This window comes from Semicossyphus pulcher, unplaced genomic scaffold, assembly GCF_022749685.1.
Source record: "Semicossyphus pulcher isolate SPU_LCO1_2020_fin unplaced genomic scaffold, fSemPul1.0.p SCAF_6, whole genome shotgun sequence".
NCBI lineage: Eukaryota > Metazoa > Chordata > Actinopteri > Labriformes > Labridae > Semicossyphus > Semicossyphus pulcher.
Window position 1 is genome coordinate 21,473,864 of NW_027211737.1, and position 17,569 is coordinate 21,491,432.

The 17,569-nt window shown below is 44.5% G+C and overlaps 1 protein-coding gene across 1 annotated transcript in view; it reads right to left on the minus strand.

Moving 5' to 3' along the window:
• Positions 1-17,569, minus strand: part of adgrv1 (adhesion G protein-coupled receptor V1) — a 99,913-nt gene that overhangs the window by 49,544 nt on the left and 32,800 nt on the right. Inside the window, exons 52-87 of the mRNA XM_069683260.1 lie at positions 15,815-15,937; positions 15,510-15,732; positions 15,180-15,384; positions 14,867-15,013; positions 14,463-14,718; positions 13,824-14,026; positions 13,067-13,243; positions 12,800-12,982; positions 12,516-12,695; positions 12,194-12,358; positions 11,931-12,051; positions 11,704-11,827; positions 11,457-11,595; positions 11,159-11,344; positions 10,835-11,070; positions 10,526-10,674; positions 10,219-10,417; positions 9,897-10,116; positions 9,554-9,793; positions 9,269-9,418; positions 8,963-9,183; positions 8,582-8,861; positions 8,294-8,437; positions 7,361-7,532; positions 7,101-7,242; positions 6,323-6,907; positions 5,963-6,219; positions 5,378-5,495; positions 5,093-5,264; positions 4,737-4,979; positions 3,282-3,689; positions 2,383-2,555; positions 2,017-2,263; positions 1,745-1,884; positions 1,039-1,199; positions 724-824 (exon numbers count right to left, since the gene is read on the minus strand). Coding sequence (XP_069539361.1) covers positions 724-824; positions 1,039-1,199; positions 1,745-1,884; positions 2,017-2,263; positions 2,383-2,555; positions 3,282-3,689; positions 4,737-4,979; positions 5,093-5,264; positions 5,378-5,495; positions 5,963-6,219; positions 6,323-6,907; positions 7,101-7,242; positions 7,361-7,532; positions 8,294-8,437; positions 8,582-8,861; positions 8,963-9,183; positions 9,269-9,418; positions 9,554-9,793; positions 9,897-10,116; positions 10,219-10,417; positions 10,526-10,674; positions 10,835-11,070; positions 11,159-11,344; positions 11,457-11,595; positions 11,704-11,827; positions 11,931-12,051; positions 12,194-12,358; positions 12,516-12,695; positions 12,800-12,982; positions 13,067-13,243; positions 13,824-14,026; positions 14,463-14,718; positions 14,867-15,013; positions 15,180-15,384; positions 15,510-15,732; positions 15,815-15,937 — 7,190 coding nt within the window. The remainder of the gene's footprint in view (positions 1-723; positions 825-1,038; positions 1,200-1,744; positions 1,885-2,016; positions 2,264-2,382; positions 2,556-3,281; positions 3,690-4,736; positions 4,980-5,092; positions 5,265-5,377; positions 5,496-5,962; positions 6,220-6,322; positions 6,908-7,100; positions 7,243-7,360; positions 7,533-8,293; positions 8,438-8,581; positions 8,862-8,962; positions 9,184-9,268; positions 9,419-9,553; positions 9,794-9,896; positions 10,117-10,218; positions 10,418-10,525; positions 10,675-10,834; positions 11,071-11,158; positions 11,345-11,456; positions 11,596-11,703; positions 11,828-11,930; positions 12,052-12,193; positions 12,359-12,515; positions 12,696-12,799; positions 12,983-13,066; positions 13,244-13,823; positions 14,027-14,462; positions 14,719-14,866; positions 15,014-15,179; positions 15,385-15,509; positions 15,733-15,814; positions 15,938-17,569) is intronic.

Below are 17,569 nucleotides of genomic sequence, written 5' to 3' on the forward strand. Positions count from 1 at the left end.
CTTTAGTAGGGGCTCGTGTTTGTCAACCAAAGAGACGGGGGACCAGTGGAAAATTACCAGTCCCGCACTCCCTCACGCACACACACATGCACACATACACACACATGCATGGACCCTAACCTGCAGCCACATATCTATCTCGCTCATTGCTTATGTGACAGCTTGCGTTTTTAATGGGCGAGGGTGCGGGGGGCATGGTTGCGTTGTCAGGACGCGCCGCCCGCAAACTACGCAACCAATGACAATGGATGATGTGTAATCACGTCTATGCACATTTCCAAGAAAACACCTGTGACATGTCTAGTGGCTAACAAGAAGGGCCAGTAGCATACAGTATTGTGTGTGTGTGTGTGTGTGTGTGTGTGCGTGCACTCAGTAATTGTTTAAAATATCTTAATATAAAGGAGTATATGTGTGTGTGTTGTTTTTATCTCTTTTTCAACGTCTGTGTTGCCCTACACACATTACAGCTGTGTTAATGTGTGTGAGCTACTGATCCATAGAGCACAGATGACAATTTTCAAAGGTCCCCTATTAATCTACATTTAAGGCCATAGAGAGGATGTGTCGATACCAACAGATGAAAAGGCCAAAGAAACAAATGCAGATGGTGTCTGAGTATGAAGGTCTCAGCCTTCATAATCGGTGGAATGTGGGTGTTAGTGCTCATTTTGGCTTTTACAGTAAAGCAGACGACACAAGATCACAACAGAACTGTGTTACCTGGGTTCCAAGGCAGCTCAGCATCATGTGTGTGAGCAGTTTGGCAGCAAACATAGGAAAACGGGAGCACAGCACGTGGGATATAATGGCCAATGCAAAGCCTGAGGAGGGAGAAGATTGAACCAATATAAATGATATATTAAATGATTTGCATAAATAAACTGAGGCTATTTATGACAATGTGGGAGGATTATGAAGGATTAAACTAAAGGAAGGAATGTGCGAGAGACAAAGCAGAGGAGAGAGGCGAGTAGGCAGTGGCAAACAGAAGAAACAGTAAAACAAGTGAAGACATAGGGAGAGTGTTTTTTGTACCTGCGATGCAGATAAATCCCGAGGCGTAGAAGGCCTCGTTGTAGGATGCAAGGGTGGCAAACTCTGCGTAGGCCGTGTACATAGACAAGTGGGAGCAGGCACATTCCACATAGTTCCCACTCTCTTTCACAACCCTGCAGTATTGACCATCTGAGGACCAGCTAGAGGAGAGAGGAGGAGAGGAGAGGATGCATCATCATGTTTACAAGTATCCACTTTGCTCCCTGGTGTTTTGGCTAATGTTTGTGTTCGAGGGAGGGAAGGAACAAGAACCCAGCAACATCGACCTTTCCCTGACATTAGCGTCCCTCTCCACCTCTTGCTCTCTCCGTATCAGTTCGCTAACCTTTTTTACTCTGAGGGAGACATCGTCCAAGTAGCCCATTCCGGCCAAACCTGCCAATTCTTAACTTGTAACATCGTGTTCCTGCCAAGTCTCATTCCACGCCCCAGGAATGTCCTCAACAAACTGACTCCGAGTGGGAGGATTCAGAGTGAAGTGCACTGAATGTGCCCATATTAAACAGAGAGATGTGACTTCTCCCATGAGGATGAACTTGAATGTTTGCCCTTCACTGATTAAACTGGTCTCCCTCACTTGATAAAGGTGATGATGACAGGTAGAGGAGACCATTAATAGAAATAATTAGGGTGTCCTCCTGCTGTTTTTGTTAATACATGCACTTGACCAGCGGGGTCTGATTACCTTGCAGTGCTCTGGTTCCAGAGAAGGCACAGAGACCGGCCTGGTTTAACTTGGTGTCCAGGGGAGTGGATACGATACACCACCTCATTGCCATCTTCTAGGGGTCGTGACCCTCTGTCCTGGAGGCTGGCTGAGAAAACCTTGATACAAACAGAAGACGAGGAGAGAGGTCAGCTGTGGACTGAACTTAAAAATGAATGAGGTTATGTTGGAGTAATGCTGCCACCTGCTGTTTCATGAAAATGAAATCTAAATATCCCAATGCCTCCCACCTTCCCATTGAGAGCAGTGGTTGTAGCATTGGTGAGGAACCAATGTTCAGTTCTAAACTCGGTCAGTTGAATCCGGCTGAGGTTGGCACAGTCAGCAGTCGGCACTGCTGGTACGGCCAGCAGGCGATCAGGGAGCTGGAAGAAGTCTGCATTACGTCCCCTGAATTTGTGTCCATTTATCTGAGTGGGGTACCACTGGAAGGAAGAGATGGTCATATACGGGCACGTTTCCAGGATTGTACCCCTTCTGGAGAAAGAACAGAGAGAAATATATATAATACAAAGCATTAATATCTTGTTGTTTAACAATTCTAAAGCGGGACATTTCCCTCTCACTCTTCACTGCTTTTAAGAAAGGACACTCACATCTCACATTGGCTGCCCGTGAGGAGCGAGAAGGCAAATCTCTCTGCCACCTCAGCAAGGTGGCTGAGTCCTCGGGTGTCAACTCTGCTGGGATTGGCCAAGGCACACAGAAGGTCATAGGTCAAATTGCGGCTACTTTCATGTAAAGGAGCCCTCTCTGCCTCAGCAAGAACCTGCATCAGAGGAAACAGAAATATAAAGTAAGATAGAGATGGATGGAGCATTTTTATGCTTTAGTTGCAGTCTGTAAACAATGCAGTGAGACACAGTATATTCTGCATTTTAGAGCTGTGTCTTTTCCACCCCTCCTGACTCTGTCTCTGTCACTTTCTTTGAGTTCAGTCTCAGTGTTATGCAACTTTTATATACCACTTTTTCTACACTGTCTCCCTCTGTTCTCTTACTGTCTCTTTGTTCTCCCTCATATCCTCATGTTCTGTAATTCTTTTCTGGTGTTCGTGCTGTCACTTCTGTCCCCCTGCGCCTTCCTCCTTTATATTAAATTACAGTGGTGTCTCCGCCTTTCTTCAGGCTGAGATATACTGTATATGTAGACTCTAACATCAGAGGAGCAAAGTGTTACTAGTGCTCATATCAAGTGACAACTAAGACCTTGCAGATGACAAGCTGGTCTTCAGATCAGGGTAGGGAAGTGACGGTGATGTATGCCCTTAAGCGTAGCTCTGTCTGACACAGATTACTACACTAGCTCACAAGCTTCAAGAGGTGAGAAAATATAATCCTAATGATATCTGGTTTCATATAACGATACTCATACTGTGAAGGAGCGGATAGAAAAGTTAGGTAATATATTACATCAAAATGTTTTATCTTCTCCTCCAGTTTAGATAAGAATGAAAAAAAGATAAGGAGATGTTTTTTGTCTCAGAGCCTCTTACCTTCCCAAGAGCATCGAACACAGCAGTCATCTGCTCACGCGTGAGAGGAGTAGCAACCTTATTGATCAGTCCCTGCAGCACCTGGTTCAATATTGTTGAGTTTAAAGGCTGATGTAATTGGTCCAGTAAGACCCACACAGCTTCACTTGCTGCATTTGACACCAGAGTCACATTAGCCAGCCCAAACTGGGGGTGCACCCTGGCTCCTCCTGTAACATTGTAGAGCTCCACCTGGAAGCGCTTCGGTGTGGGCAAAGCAGAGGCGAGGTCAGGTGTGAGGTAGATGTCCAGTGATGTGTTGCGGAGGCCCACATCGAAGGTTAGCATACCCTCCTGTTTGGGGAAGTCCATGCCTGTCTTGGCAGGCCGGATTATAGTGGGACCCACCACCTCACCTCTGGGGAGCTCCTACACGAAGGACATCAATGATTTGTGTCAGATGGAGCAATGTAAACTTACATGTTCAACACAAATAATATAGCACTAAAATTGTGACAAGGAATAAATGACAAAAACGTATATACTCTGCATTCTAATAGACATACATGTTGTTTAATGGAACAGACAGTGTTGTGTAAGCAAAACCAAAAGATGACTGGGCTTTTGTTTTGTATCAAACCTTCTGATTCACAGCATGCTTTAGTTCTGAGGGATGAAAGCAGATGACCCGGCCTCAGGGAGGTTTTTATTGAGTGCACTAGACCCTCTCTCACTTTGATGTTTGATATCAAAAAGTATGTTGTGCCAGTGGATACTTTATGCCCCCGAACTGCATGTAGCCATGAAATCTCTTATCATGATCCCTCAGAGAAAGTGAGGGCGGCAATGAGATAAAAGAGGTATAGAAGAGTAGCAAACATCGGTCATCATCGCTATCAATAAACCATGACCATTATTGATATACCCGTTTACACTGTACCGACTGAGATTTAAGGGACAGCCATCGGAAGAAAAGAAGAATAATGCAACAAGAAATACATTTTGTTGCATAAATATATCTTATCCCAACATCCCATTATTAGTGCTCAGTTGGAAAACGCAGCAACTTTTTGGTGGCTTATATAAGGACAAATGAGATCACTTTACCATTAGAGCTGTGTCCTCTGAAACTCTGGGTAAATCAGGTCAACAAAACCAGGTCAGGAAAGGCAGATAAACATCATTCAGGCTTTCAATGACTGGGGGAAAATTGTGTTTTGGCTAGTTAATGGTTGGAATCATATTGGCCTAGATTAGAAATTAGATTTCCTACTACACAGAATAACACCTCCGAGGCAAAGCTGAATGACAAATAGTGCAATAAATTAGTCAAAAGCAGTGTTCAATAATAATTCAGCAAATTCAAGCATTTGCTCGGTGCATGTTTATGTGCATAGAGTGCTCAAATATTTATGCATATGTGCAATTAATCATGTACGCTTGTTCTTGATGACTACACATCTGTTTATTACTCACCAGTGTGCGATATTGTACAGACATGACTGAAGCTGTGCTTGCTCGTCTGAAGACTTGGAGACTGAGCATTGTGGTCATCATGGTGGCGATAGGCAGCCTGTGGCCCACAGCAAAGTACACAACGCCTTGTGGATCATCGCTCTCTGCCAAGGTGATGTTGGCAAAACGGGTGGTCTCATTAATGGTTGCTCCGACACCCACCTGATAAATCTCCACCAAGAACCACGCCTGGTGCTCTGGTTCCTATGGTAAAAGAGATGAGTGTTCGTTAGTTCGTTATTAAATGATTATTCTACTAAATTTCTAATTTATCCTTAAATTGTAGGATTTCACGGTCAGCTCTGCCTCTCTCTCACCTGATCATCCTGGACCTCCACACTGAGAGCACAGATGATCTCTCCTCTCCTACACAGAGATGTTCCTGAGGTCTGCACCAGCTCTCTGGTCAGGTTGACTCCATTGCTGACAAGAGAGAGAGTTGCCTTGCTGAAGGTTGCTCTCCAGAAGACCTGCAAATCCTCAAAGGCTCTAAACAAAAGGAGGGAGAACATACTAAATAAGAAAAAGAGAACAATTTCAAAAGGACATTTTTTACATATTAAACTAAATTCTTAAGCAAAAAAATTGTGCTATTTTATTACCTGTTTTCTTGTCTTTGCAGATATAGGAGAGCAGTTCTGTTTTCTGAATCCTCATCCAGAACGTTGCCTGTCAGAGAATTAAGACTAAACCCGACAATACCGTTATGGAAGTCACTCCCTGGTATAGAAAAGGGGAGAAAAGAGAGCAAAACTAATTAGCAAATGAATTTCATAACCTCATAACCTCACAGTCGTATAATCAATTTCTATTGCGATCAATCATACATGCACAATAATCTAATCACCTCTCTCTCTGCAAGGATTATGTAAGAAATTAGGCCCGAAATAGCAGCTGGAGACTAAAGTAGCAGTGACCTAATGCAAATCAAATTATATTGATGAAACCGGAGACACTTATGAGATAACACATGTTTGCATTTGATTAGACCTAAAAGACACACATGGGGTTTAGCTAGTGCCCCAGAAGAGTTGATAATACATGGCAACAAATAAATATGTCGTATCCTTTTAATTGCTAGAACACACTGAGTGAATAATAAATAAATAAATAAATACTACTTAATTTAATTCATCTTTATATTAAATCTATGGCTGACTCAAGCAAAGGTCTTTATTATATTTTACCGAGGATGGTGATCTTGGCAAAAGCTCCAAAGCCCAGGTGCGGACTGTCAGTGATTTGCGCTCCTCCCTCTGGATCACTAAGGTAAATGAAGAACACTTCCTGTCCCTCGGGCTCTGAGTCATCCAGGATAAGGAGGACAACCTCCGCCTCATTCTGTCCAGCCTGAAGGGACACTATAGTGGACTCGAGGCGGAAATCCTGTTCCTCTGTTGCCAGAGCCCCAACAGGTTCCACAGTGAAGGGAGGAGGTGCTGTACTGCCATCTGGATAAAAGGCACAGTAACACAGCTTAAATCAAAGCTGTAAACATCACAGTACATTACAATGTGATATCATGAAATGTAGCAATAAAGCAGTGCAGCAAAGCTAACAAACCTCCATATGCTTGGACCCGAACCCTCACAGCCCCAGCCACGCCGTCGGACCTGCGGACCCTCAGAACAACCCTCCTCTCTTGCTGCGTCTCCTCATCCCTGTCCTCAGGTACCTGAACCAGTCCAGGTCCAATACTCAGCACTCCCCCAATCACGTCACTAGCCAGGATGGTGACAGTAGCCACACTGTGCTGAGGGTTGAGGCGAGGAGGGGTGTCAGCCCAAGCTAAGTCGGGGGTAAGAGCTTGAACACCAGTGAGGTTGACGTGAAAGTACTCATCAGCCTCTGAAAGAGAGTCATCAAGAATTGAAAGGCGGAAGGAAGTGTTGGTTTGGCGAGGTGAGTCAAAGACCAAACGGCCATCTGGCACAGCAATAAAGTCCTCTCCTGCTGCCGCACTGCCTGCTACTGTTGTATAGGACAGGCGGGTGCTGTTGCTACGAGAACCGTAGAGTCTCTGAACATAAAGTGTGATAGTCTGGATGTCCTCTGCGATGACCAGCTGGCGGGAATCAGAGGCAAACTGGTAGATTCCCAAAGGCTCCACTTCTGCCACAGTAAATCCTGACCTGTGCAGTTAGACAGGCATACTCATAACAGGAAATATCACTGATGCAGAAGCACATAGTACAAATGAGAGGATAATGGAAGTTCATTTTAATCAGAGATGACAGAAAAAATAATTAATCTTAACATGTCGTGGGTTTCCAGGTTAACACAAATTAACTCTAACATAACTTTGGACCACTGTGAAAGCATTACCTGAGCCTGACAGCAGCAGCTGCAGCAGTGCTGGATGTTGCAGCACTGAGGTGTATAGCATAGGAAGCCACCTCAGATGCATCCGAAACAGCTCTCAGGGATATGACTTTAGTCCTCTCTCCATGGGCCAGGGTCAGGGAGCCTAAAATCAGTGATTAATCATATCACTTTATATAAAATCATACTGAATAATGCAAAAGGTTAGACATAAAATACGGATCAGCACTTTTTCATTGATCATTTCCTCTGGGTGTTTTTACCTGAACTTGGGCTGATTGATCCCACTCTGAACCCGGTCGGAGCCTGGCCTGAAGGATATCCAGCGCTCCACTGCACCCTGACGTCTCCAAACAGACCTGTTCTTGTCACTCTTGCTTCACACGTCCCTGTTTCTATACTTGAAACCTGCAGAGCCAGGGAGGCAAAGCCAACCTGCACAACATATGTGAGAGAAGAGAGTTAATCATGCTGTTATCTTGTTGTCTCTTTACCAGTTTATCACCAATAAAGAAAAACAAAGGAAATGCATTCTCATTCTGTTATAGTAAACAAGTAAGTTTGGATTAAACATATACTTTTAAATGTTCTGCACTCAGTGATTGGTTATGTCTAATTCAAGCGCGACCACAAGTTCTCATACAATTTTCCTTCTCGGCATTCAACTTAATTCATTACCCCCCGCCTGCAACATGGACCATTGAAGAGGCTCAACAAGACACAGCTGAGTGTTCTCAGAGCAGTCAAAGGCTCTGCACAAACTCAGTTATAAAGATGTTATGCAAGTTTAAATTATATTAAATGTCTGTTGAGTGATACCAGAGGAAGATGATGCAGTAAATCACAGTTTGTCCTTTTGTGTGCAGAGAAATAATTGAATGAACTGAACAAATTTCTTGATGAATATAGCTCTAATACCTTGACTGACAGAAGCAGATGCATCAAATTTATGAATTTATATAAATGCTACTCATAAGTAAGGAAGTATTCAACTCAACAAAGGACTAAGAATTGACACAGTCACCAGAGGAAACATCCATCCTAATGCAACAGGTAGCTCTGAGGCCAGGAGCACTCATAAGAAGCAAGTCTTGCATCTTGAGTTTGCTGCAGCAGATGCACTTAAAAAAAACTTGCTTCCACAGATAAATCCACCAACAAAAATCCATCATCAAAAAAACACAACCAAAACGTGCCTCAGAGCTGGCAGCTTCTTCGGGAACAGTCACTGTAGCAACACTGGCCTCTTGAAGGAGGCGAGGCGGAGAGCCGAGGATAGGACCGACCAGTCTAACATCAGTCAGCTCTGCTGTGAAGCTCTCACCCACTGACAAAAACACCTACAGAGAGAAGAGCAAGATAACAACAGCACAGTAACTTAAAAACAACAGAAAATCACATGGTGTGTTTTTTTTATCATTTTCATTCTGATTAACTTTTTATTTCCTGAATGCATGTTTCTGCACAAGCATGCTCATCCGTACCTGGCTGCTGATGGGCACAGTGATCGTACTGAAGGTCTGCCCCTCTCTAAGGACTATCCTTCCTTCAGCTTTTCCTCCCAGTATCTCCTCGATGTCCATTACTTCATCTACCCCTCCACTGATCCTGTAGCCCACACTAGCGTTGCCAAACAGCCCGGCAAGCCGCGTGACATTCATTAGCAGAGCTCTGGTGACCTCAGACCCTGACCCTAATAACACTATGGACTGTTGTTCAGGGTTCAGAGAAAAGATACCATGGGGCTCATCGTTAGCAAGCACCCTAAGGAAGAGAGAGGACGATTGATTAGTCAGTTTAATCTTGGAGCTTTTACCTGTAAGTGAATATATGTTATTGTGTTTAACAAAAGTACTACAACAAACCTGATGTTTGTTCTGATGAGGTTTGTGTTGGCGTCCAGAGTAGCACCACCCTCCACAGCTGTGAGCTGGACAGTGTAAAGCTCCTCCAGCTCTGGCACTGTGTCGGGCAAGAGACTGAGGACAATTTCAGCCTCCCTTTGGCCTTCCAGGATCATCACGGAGCCAGCTAAGGCTAGGAAGTCACCCGCTGCATCTGAGTCACTCTGTATCTGCCAATGCACCTGAGGTTTGAGAGAAAGTAAGTATTAATCTAGTTTAAGCACAGATGCTGAATTTGACTGATAAGTAGTACAGAGTTAATCTTACCTTGATGTTACCCATGACACCCTCCCTGCGTGTAACCAACAGGGAAATGTTAAGAGGACCCTCTGCTTCTGTGGATTCATTGTAGACACGCTCTCGAAGAGCATCGGAAGTAAACTGGACTATACCATTTGGGTCACCAAACTTCTCTATCTGGGGGACAAGAAAAGAGAGGTGAGTAAGGCGATGAGGCTTGTACCTGTTAGTCAACTGTAATAAATCCTTTAAAAAAATGTAACTGATTCATGAAAGCAAAATCCTCCTTGCAGGCAGGATGCAATAAAATACCTTCAATGTTATGGAACCAGCCTGAGGATCAACTTCCACCTCTCCAGACAGAACGCTGAGCTCTATAACGAATGTCTCTTCCATCTCCACTTCCCCATGGGGGAGAATCCGCAGCTCGATGTTTCTTGTTCCTTCCTCTCCATCCCTGAAGAGGAAGGACCCGTTCACAGGCTCTCTAATGTCTGTATTGAACGCAGGAAGGACCTCTCTGCTGTTTGGGCCTCGGATGATCCAGGCAACCTGTCGAAAGGTAGAACCAGTTTGAAGAAGTCCATGACAGAAAAAACTTCTGGGAGTTAACTGTAAACAACAACTGCTATATATAAGATAATGTTGCTCGTACCGTGGCGTTGCCCACTAGCCCCCCTGCTCTCTCCAGGACAAGATTGAGTTTGAGAGTGGAGTTAGGGTTGACCAGAGTGATTAGGCTCTCGTTAAGGAAACGGACCACCCCACTTGGAGAGTCACTCTTGGCTATGGTTATCCTGGCAACACGTTGAGACCCAAGAACGGCTCCCCCTGTAACTCCAACCAGCAGGACCTCAAACATCTCTGCATCCTCACTGATGGAGATAATTGGAATCATTGGTGAAATATTGTCCTAAGATAAGATACACTGTAGTAAATTTAAAGTAGTACGCTAAATGTGTAATTTCTCCTCTCACCTGTTCAGGTCATCTATAATAGTGACATTGATGTAGCTGATGTTTTGGCTGTGTACAAAGGTCACTGATCCATTATCAAGGATGTAGTCAAGGTCAGAGGTTGCACTCAGGCTTCTAGAAATGAACTGAGCTGAGACTGGTCCATCCGTGCCCACTCTCCTCACCACGGGGATCAACACAGTGCCAACATCCTCCTCAACTGAAGGAATATGACAGCCAGAAAAAAACAGGGATTTTACAAAGTTCATAGTTGAATTCACTTTCAAAATTCAAAAGACAGCTTCATGTTTCATAGGTTTTGACTCACCTGTAATTTCGACATAGTCCTGACTGAACTCCAGGATCCCCTCAGCATTGTCATTCTTTAATATGATGACCGCAAGAGAAGAGATGTTGCCTACAAGTGGGGGCTTGTCCTGCTGGAGACCTGACTCCCTTACAGTGTAGTCCACAGTGCTGACCACCAGATGGAGACACATAATAAAGAGTCGCTGACAAGAAATCTTTGGCAGTTACATCAACACAGCATTGTGACTCGATTAAGGCTCTGCAATGTCTGCACGTTATTCCAATTATCAAATTAATTAATCTATTCCAACTCTTGAAGTTATTCTACCTGATGTTGTCCAGCTCCACTTCAGTGATGTTGATGAAAAACACCTCAGGCCCCTCTGGAAGACTGTCATCCTGGATCTGCAGCATGACTTGCTGTGAGGTTTGGCCGGGGGTAAAGAGAAGCCGTCCTGAAGCTGGAACAAAGTCCACTCCGCTGACCGCTGTGTTGCCTGAGGTCTCATAGGTCACCCACACACTGCCCAGACTGCCTAAGGAGCGATCAACTGTCACATTCACCTGTGGGAAAGACAGGAACTATATCAGATAACTCTTCATATCTGCCAAATTTGTTAAAGAGCCTTATCCACTACAATGTTGATCTCACCATTCCCTCCTCCTCTGTCACCCTGATCCTGTCCTGGGTGAAGGAGAACAAGCCATAAGGGTTGTCGCTGGCTGCCATAATAATCGTGGCATGCTTTGCAATGGGACTGATTTCCAGTCCAGAGGTGGCGGACGTCAGTGTAAGCTGGTACTCAGAGCGCTCTTCTGGGACATCATCGTCCATGGCCTGGTGTAGTGAAATGTATGACAGGGATAATGTTTATGGAAAGCACACAGAATGAGATTATTCATTTGGTCTAGAGATTTCAGTCCAATCTGAGATCATTATTACTCAGCACCTTCAAAACAATTGTGGCAGCAGACTGCCTGTCTCTCAGAGTCACAGTGCCAGAGATTGCTTCAAACTCAGAAACCACAGCTGGAGTGATATTCCAGTACACCTGGACCTCTCCGAACACACCTGGCCCTCTCACAAGGCTACAGGATAAAAAACAGATATACACAAGGGTTTTTAAGATTAAAATCTGGTTAATAAAGAGCAGTACTGAAATGTAAAGCTTTTATTTGTCTTCACAGGATACTAACCTGACCACAGCACTACCATTGTAGTCTCCCTGAGGTTCTCCAATGAGGATGTGCCTGGAGGACTCTTCTATTCCAATAATACCCAAGGCAGCCTTGTCTGCCCTGACAGTGATGGTTGCCATGCCTGGAGGTGAGTATGACAGACCGGGTTAGTGATGACATATGGGTAAGATGGATATGATTAATGCCTCCATCTGGCTGTGAGATGTTTTAAATTAAGTACGGACCGTTTAAGGGGTCTATGACAGCACCACTCGCAGCAGGAAACAGCTTGACGGTGAAATGCTCATCTCCTTCCAGTACACTGTCAGCGAGGGCTCTAATCTCAAACGTCTTCATTGAGTCAGTCTGGAAAGTGTGACAAGTAGAGCAGACGTTAGGAAAAAAATTGCAAAATACTCTACAGTACATACAGGTAATTACAGGCTGACCTGATCATTTAATAAGTATATGGTGAGGGGACATTGTCAGCACTCCTTTCACACTGTACCTCAGTGAACACAAGAGTCCCATTGACAGGTGAGAGGTCTTCTAATGCTGTGTCTTCCAGCTGCCATCCAAGTGTCACTGCGCCCTCGCCTCCTGCACTACGCAGCACTGTTAGTGTCGCAACAGCAGCTGGATCACCCTCAAACTCTGGCTCACTGACAGCAACCTGAGAGGGGATTCAATTTGAGGATTATTTGTGATGATATTCACTGTGATGTTTGAAGGATTTCAGATAACAGCATGCTTTATTTCTTACAGTATATGAATAGGGAGTTGTCAAAGTATGATGCATTTCTTATGTAAAGTAAGTAATGTAGACCTACCTCCAGTTCCTCAAATCCAAACCGTCCAAGAGGAGAGTCGTTGGGTGGAATGCTGATAGTTACAGAGGTCACTTCTCCCAGTCGAGCACCACCAATCACACGCAGTAAATTCACTCTGAGGCTCTCTGCAGTCTCCACCAGTTCGTCATCCAAGATGGTGATGGCAATCGTGGCTTCTCTCTACAGATAACCATGAGGAAACACAAGTTAATAAACATGAACCTTACATCGAGGCTTGATGTGATATTAAATGTTAATCATTTCAAGACAATGTATCCATTTACCTGCCCGTCTTGAAAGGTGATGTTCCCAGATGTGGGGCTGAAATCATTTAGATCAGCAGTGATTGGCTGAGCCTCCCAGTACATGACCAGTCTTCCTATTGTTCCTGCAAGTCGCACAACTGACAGATGGAGGATGTTGTCTGGTGGGGGTATCTCATATGCCAGCACGACTCCAGTGATGTCCTGGAAAAGGCATTTAAAAATAATAGTTAATAAGGCTTAAATATCATGTTAAAGTCATACTCAAATATACGACTCTTTGCTCACCTCAGAAACATTGAACTGCAGAATCCCTCGAGGGTCATCATTCTCCTGGATGGTGACCTCTGCTACTTCCATACCAGGCCTCTTCAGGCTGGGCTGCCCTGCTCCCACTGACCCGCTGACAAGCTCCACACTGGTGATATTTACCAGGAAACTCTCTGCAAGCTCTGGGATGTCATCCTTGGAAGACACACACATGTAGATACACACTAAATTATGTAAAAACACCTCTCTCCCCAACTGTCAAGCACATTCATAATTTAGTTCCCATGATTTGTATGTAAAAAATATTTCTATGGTTACAGCTGCTGTTAAATGTGTCATTACTGGGAGATTGAAATGGTTACATAATGGCAACAAATGTATCTGCAGGGTGAAAGCTTGAGAGAAGATGGGTAGAAGAGGTTTTATAAAGGTTCATAGTTGTGAACAGGAGGAGACGAGGAGTGTTGGATGTTTCCCTCTCGCAATCGCCTACAGCGGGCATTTACAGGCTCGTCTTCTGATGGTTACAAAACTGGTTGCAGCTTGTATTTTTTTTCCTGAAGGCAGCAAAAAGGAGTCAGCCAGGCTGACTGGGTGTAAGTGTGGGAGGTGAAAGATGAACAATGGGAAAGCTGAAATTTTGGTGCAAGAAAATCTATTATCTTCATACTTGCTTTAATGGTTTCTTATGTAAAGTAGATAAATCAACTATGTTATGTTATGTTGGTATAAGTTTAGCCAAGTAGATATAGTAAATGTCTTTATGTCTCCATACCGGTAGGATTGTGACAGTGACGAGGGCCACAGTAGCATCATTTATCATGATGATGGTGTTGTCTTTAGGGACGTAGTCCTGTCCTGCAGTGGCCTGGTTGGATGGGGGCTGGTACAGTGCCGGCCTGGTCTGGTAATGGATTGCCACCTCACCTGAAGAGCCCTGCTCCCTCACTATGGAGAGAGTCACGTTGACTGGAACCCCTGTGGGTGGGGACAATCACCAATGTTTTAACACAGACTCATGTCATTGAAAAGGGTCATAACAACCTGGTTTATTTAGATTAAAAGCCAATACAGCTTGGTTATATGATAATTGAAGTAATATTTAGGTATGTTACGCCACTAAAAGTAGATTCTCTGACATTTTTGGCCGGCCTCCAATAAGCAGATTACACAGATTAAGAAGAATCGGAAATTACTCCACATCCCGGAAAGCACTGCAGATCCACTTTACAGTAAATCTCTAAGTTCTTTTACTGTAATAGCTCCTTAAGAAACCTTATCCCCTCCAAAAAATGAATGATTGGTATTCAGCAACAAGCTGAATAAAACCCCTTTGCAATGCCATCCAGTGAAAACACACATTTGCACACAAATCATCACTCCTATATTCATTTCTTGCAATAGAAACTCTTACTCTGTGGTTCTTGTGTGAGTGTGAACTGTGAGTCCAGATGCCATCCGAACACCCCGTAGGGAGAACCATTTGGTAGGATTGTGAGTAGAGCTTGAGCCCGCTGTGTGTCGATGACCGCCGCCTGTGAAAGGTCCTGCAGCCCCACAGTGGTGACATCCATGAGGTTGATGGTGACGCTCTCTCTCAGCTCTGGGACACCATCTGCCAGCACAGTCAGTGAGATGATGGCCTCCGACTGGCCCTCGGAAAATGTTACCTATGACATAAAATTATTGTTTGAGGTTATTTGAGATTTTACAGTGTAGTTTTTTCATTGTTTGTTTTGGTAAGACATTCATTTTCAAACATGTTAATACATACAGGAAGTGTGTCAAAAGTATAATAGGAGGATAAGGGTTACTCACCACTCCTGAGGTAGGGTAAATGTCTGCCAGACTACCAGTGGCAGCCCAGTGAACGGTCAGTCTGCCAAACGTCCCTCTTTTCCTCTCCACACTGAGCGAAATTTGATTATTTTGCTCCAACTCCTCCACCTCCACAGATAGAGAATTCTGCAGAGAGGTAACAACAATACACTCATATGATTTATTAAATCGCTTGTGGTATTACTTAAAATACCCTTGACAGTATCCTTTATGTTTCACACAGTAGTGATGACTGCTAGAAATGTTGGACAAATGTAAAATATGTCTAATATAAAAAGGTTTATGTGCGTACCTGAGCAAAGCCAATGACTCCATGAGCATCATCGTTTGTTGGGACAAAGACAGTCACCTGACCACCAAATCCGATCTCGGCCCCACCCTTTGGATTCTTCAGGCTGACCTGGAAGTGCTCCTGCTCCTCGGGGATGTCATCATCTATGATGTTCACGGCTATCTCTAGCTCGCTGTCACCTGGTGCAAAGTGCAACTCCCCAAAACTGCATGTGAAAAATGTAAGGAAAATGTAAGGATTTTGTCATTTTGTCTTATTTCTTATTGAGCATGATTTGCTCTTCTGAGCACAAACTAGCCTCTCTGTGACGTATACAAACATGTTGGGTACCTGGGTATGAAATCAGACTGATTGGAGACAGAAGTGAATTCATAAACAGTGGAGCTATTCTCCCCAGAAGAAGCAAATAGAGTCTTGTTGGTGTTGAGGGAAGGGACCATGAGAGACAGGAAGCTAATGGCTGGAGGGGCCCTCAGGATCATGGCGAGCAGGTTGACGTCAGACCTCCAGGAGTAGAGTGATGAGCCATTTATTCCAGCTAGCAGGACATAAGCTACGGGGAAGAGAAATATGTTATAGAGAAGTCTGGTCGATAAAATATAATAGTATTATTGAAAAAAACAACTTGTGCTTACTGATCCCAGAAGGCGCAGTGAACGGGTGAATAGAGGTGAGGCCTGGGTGAGGAATAGACTGATAAAGCTGTGGTGAAGGCTCGCCTGACCTCCACTGTAACACCTCACATGTTGGAGATTGACCTAAAGAAAGACACACATACACAAGAAACACACAGTCTTATGTCTTTTCATGCTAGAATAACATGTAAAATAAGGACCGGTCTCTCTGACACACCCAAGACTGACAAATTACAACCTCCCTCCCTCTGTGGCTCGGCTCTGCTCCACGCTGAGGCCTTTCCCGTAAACCCACAACAGGTCTGAACCAAGAAAACTCACCACTTTTGCAGACTCAGAGGGATTATGTCTCATCAAAATATACACAGCGTAGTATAAATATATAATTGGGCCTACATAGTGAATTCTGTCATCTCAGTCGAGGCAACAGAACAAGGCTGTTTTGTCCGTACCAGATACATACTTTCTGTGTGCCCTCTAAAGTATCACAGATTTGTTTGTACAATCCTAACCAACTAACCACAGCAAAACACAAAAAGAAAGCACTGAGAGTGCAACCACAGATAACAGTGTCTTATTATTGCAAAACACAACCATCCTCTTAGCATTTTGTAGACTAAGCCTATTGACTCCCATTCAGGGCTAATTTTAAATATGTAATCTCTGTCCCACGGCCTTTCTAAGTTCACTTGTGTTCCAATACAAAGATACACCGATCATCCACAACATTATGACCACCTGCCTAATATTGTGTATCTGGCAGCAGATCCTTTAAGTCCTGTAAGTTGTGAGGTCGGGCCTCCATGAATCCGACTTGTTTGTCCAGCACATCTCACAGATGCTCGGATTGAGATCTGGAGACTTTGGAGGCCAAGTCAACACCTTGAACTCGTTGTCGTGTTACTCAAACCATTCCTGAACCACTGTTGCAGTGTGGCGGGGCGCATTATCCTGCTGAAAGAGGCCACCGCCATTAGGGAATACTGTTTCCATGAAGGGGTGTACTTGGTTTGCAACAATGTTTAGGTAGGTGGTGTCAAAGTAACATCCACATGAATGGCAGGACCCAAGGTTTCCCAGCAGAACATTGTCCAATGCATCACACTGCCTCCGCCAGCTTTCCTTCTTTCAATAGGTGCCATGTCTTCACCTGAGAAGTGATGCACACACACCTGGCAATCCACATGACGTAAAAGAAAATGTGATTCATCAGACCAGGACACTTTCTTCCATTGCTCCGTGGTCCAGTTCAGATGCTCTCGTGCCCATTGTAGGCACTTTCGGCGGTGGACAGGGGTCAGCATGGGCTGCAAATGCAATGCACTGTGTGTTCTGACACCTTTCTATCAGAACCAGCATCAACTTTTTCAGCAGTTTGAGCTACAGTAGCTCTTCTGTTGGATCGGACCAAACGGGCCAGCCTTCACTCCACGCCCATCAATGAGCTTTGGCCGTCCACGACCCTGTCGCTGGTTGATCAGTTTTCCTTCCTTGGGCCACTTCAGGTCGGTACTGACCCCTGCAGACCGGGAACACCCCACAAGAGCTGCAGTTTTGGAGATGCTCTGACCCAGTCGTCTAGCCATCACAATTTGGCCCTTGTCAAAGTCGCTCACATCCTCACGCTTGCCAATTTTTCCCTAACACATCAACTTGGAGGACAAAATGCTCACTTGCTGCCTAACATATCACACCCACTGACAGGTGCGTTTGTAACGAGATAGTCAATGTTATTCACTCGACGTGTCAGTGGTC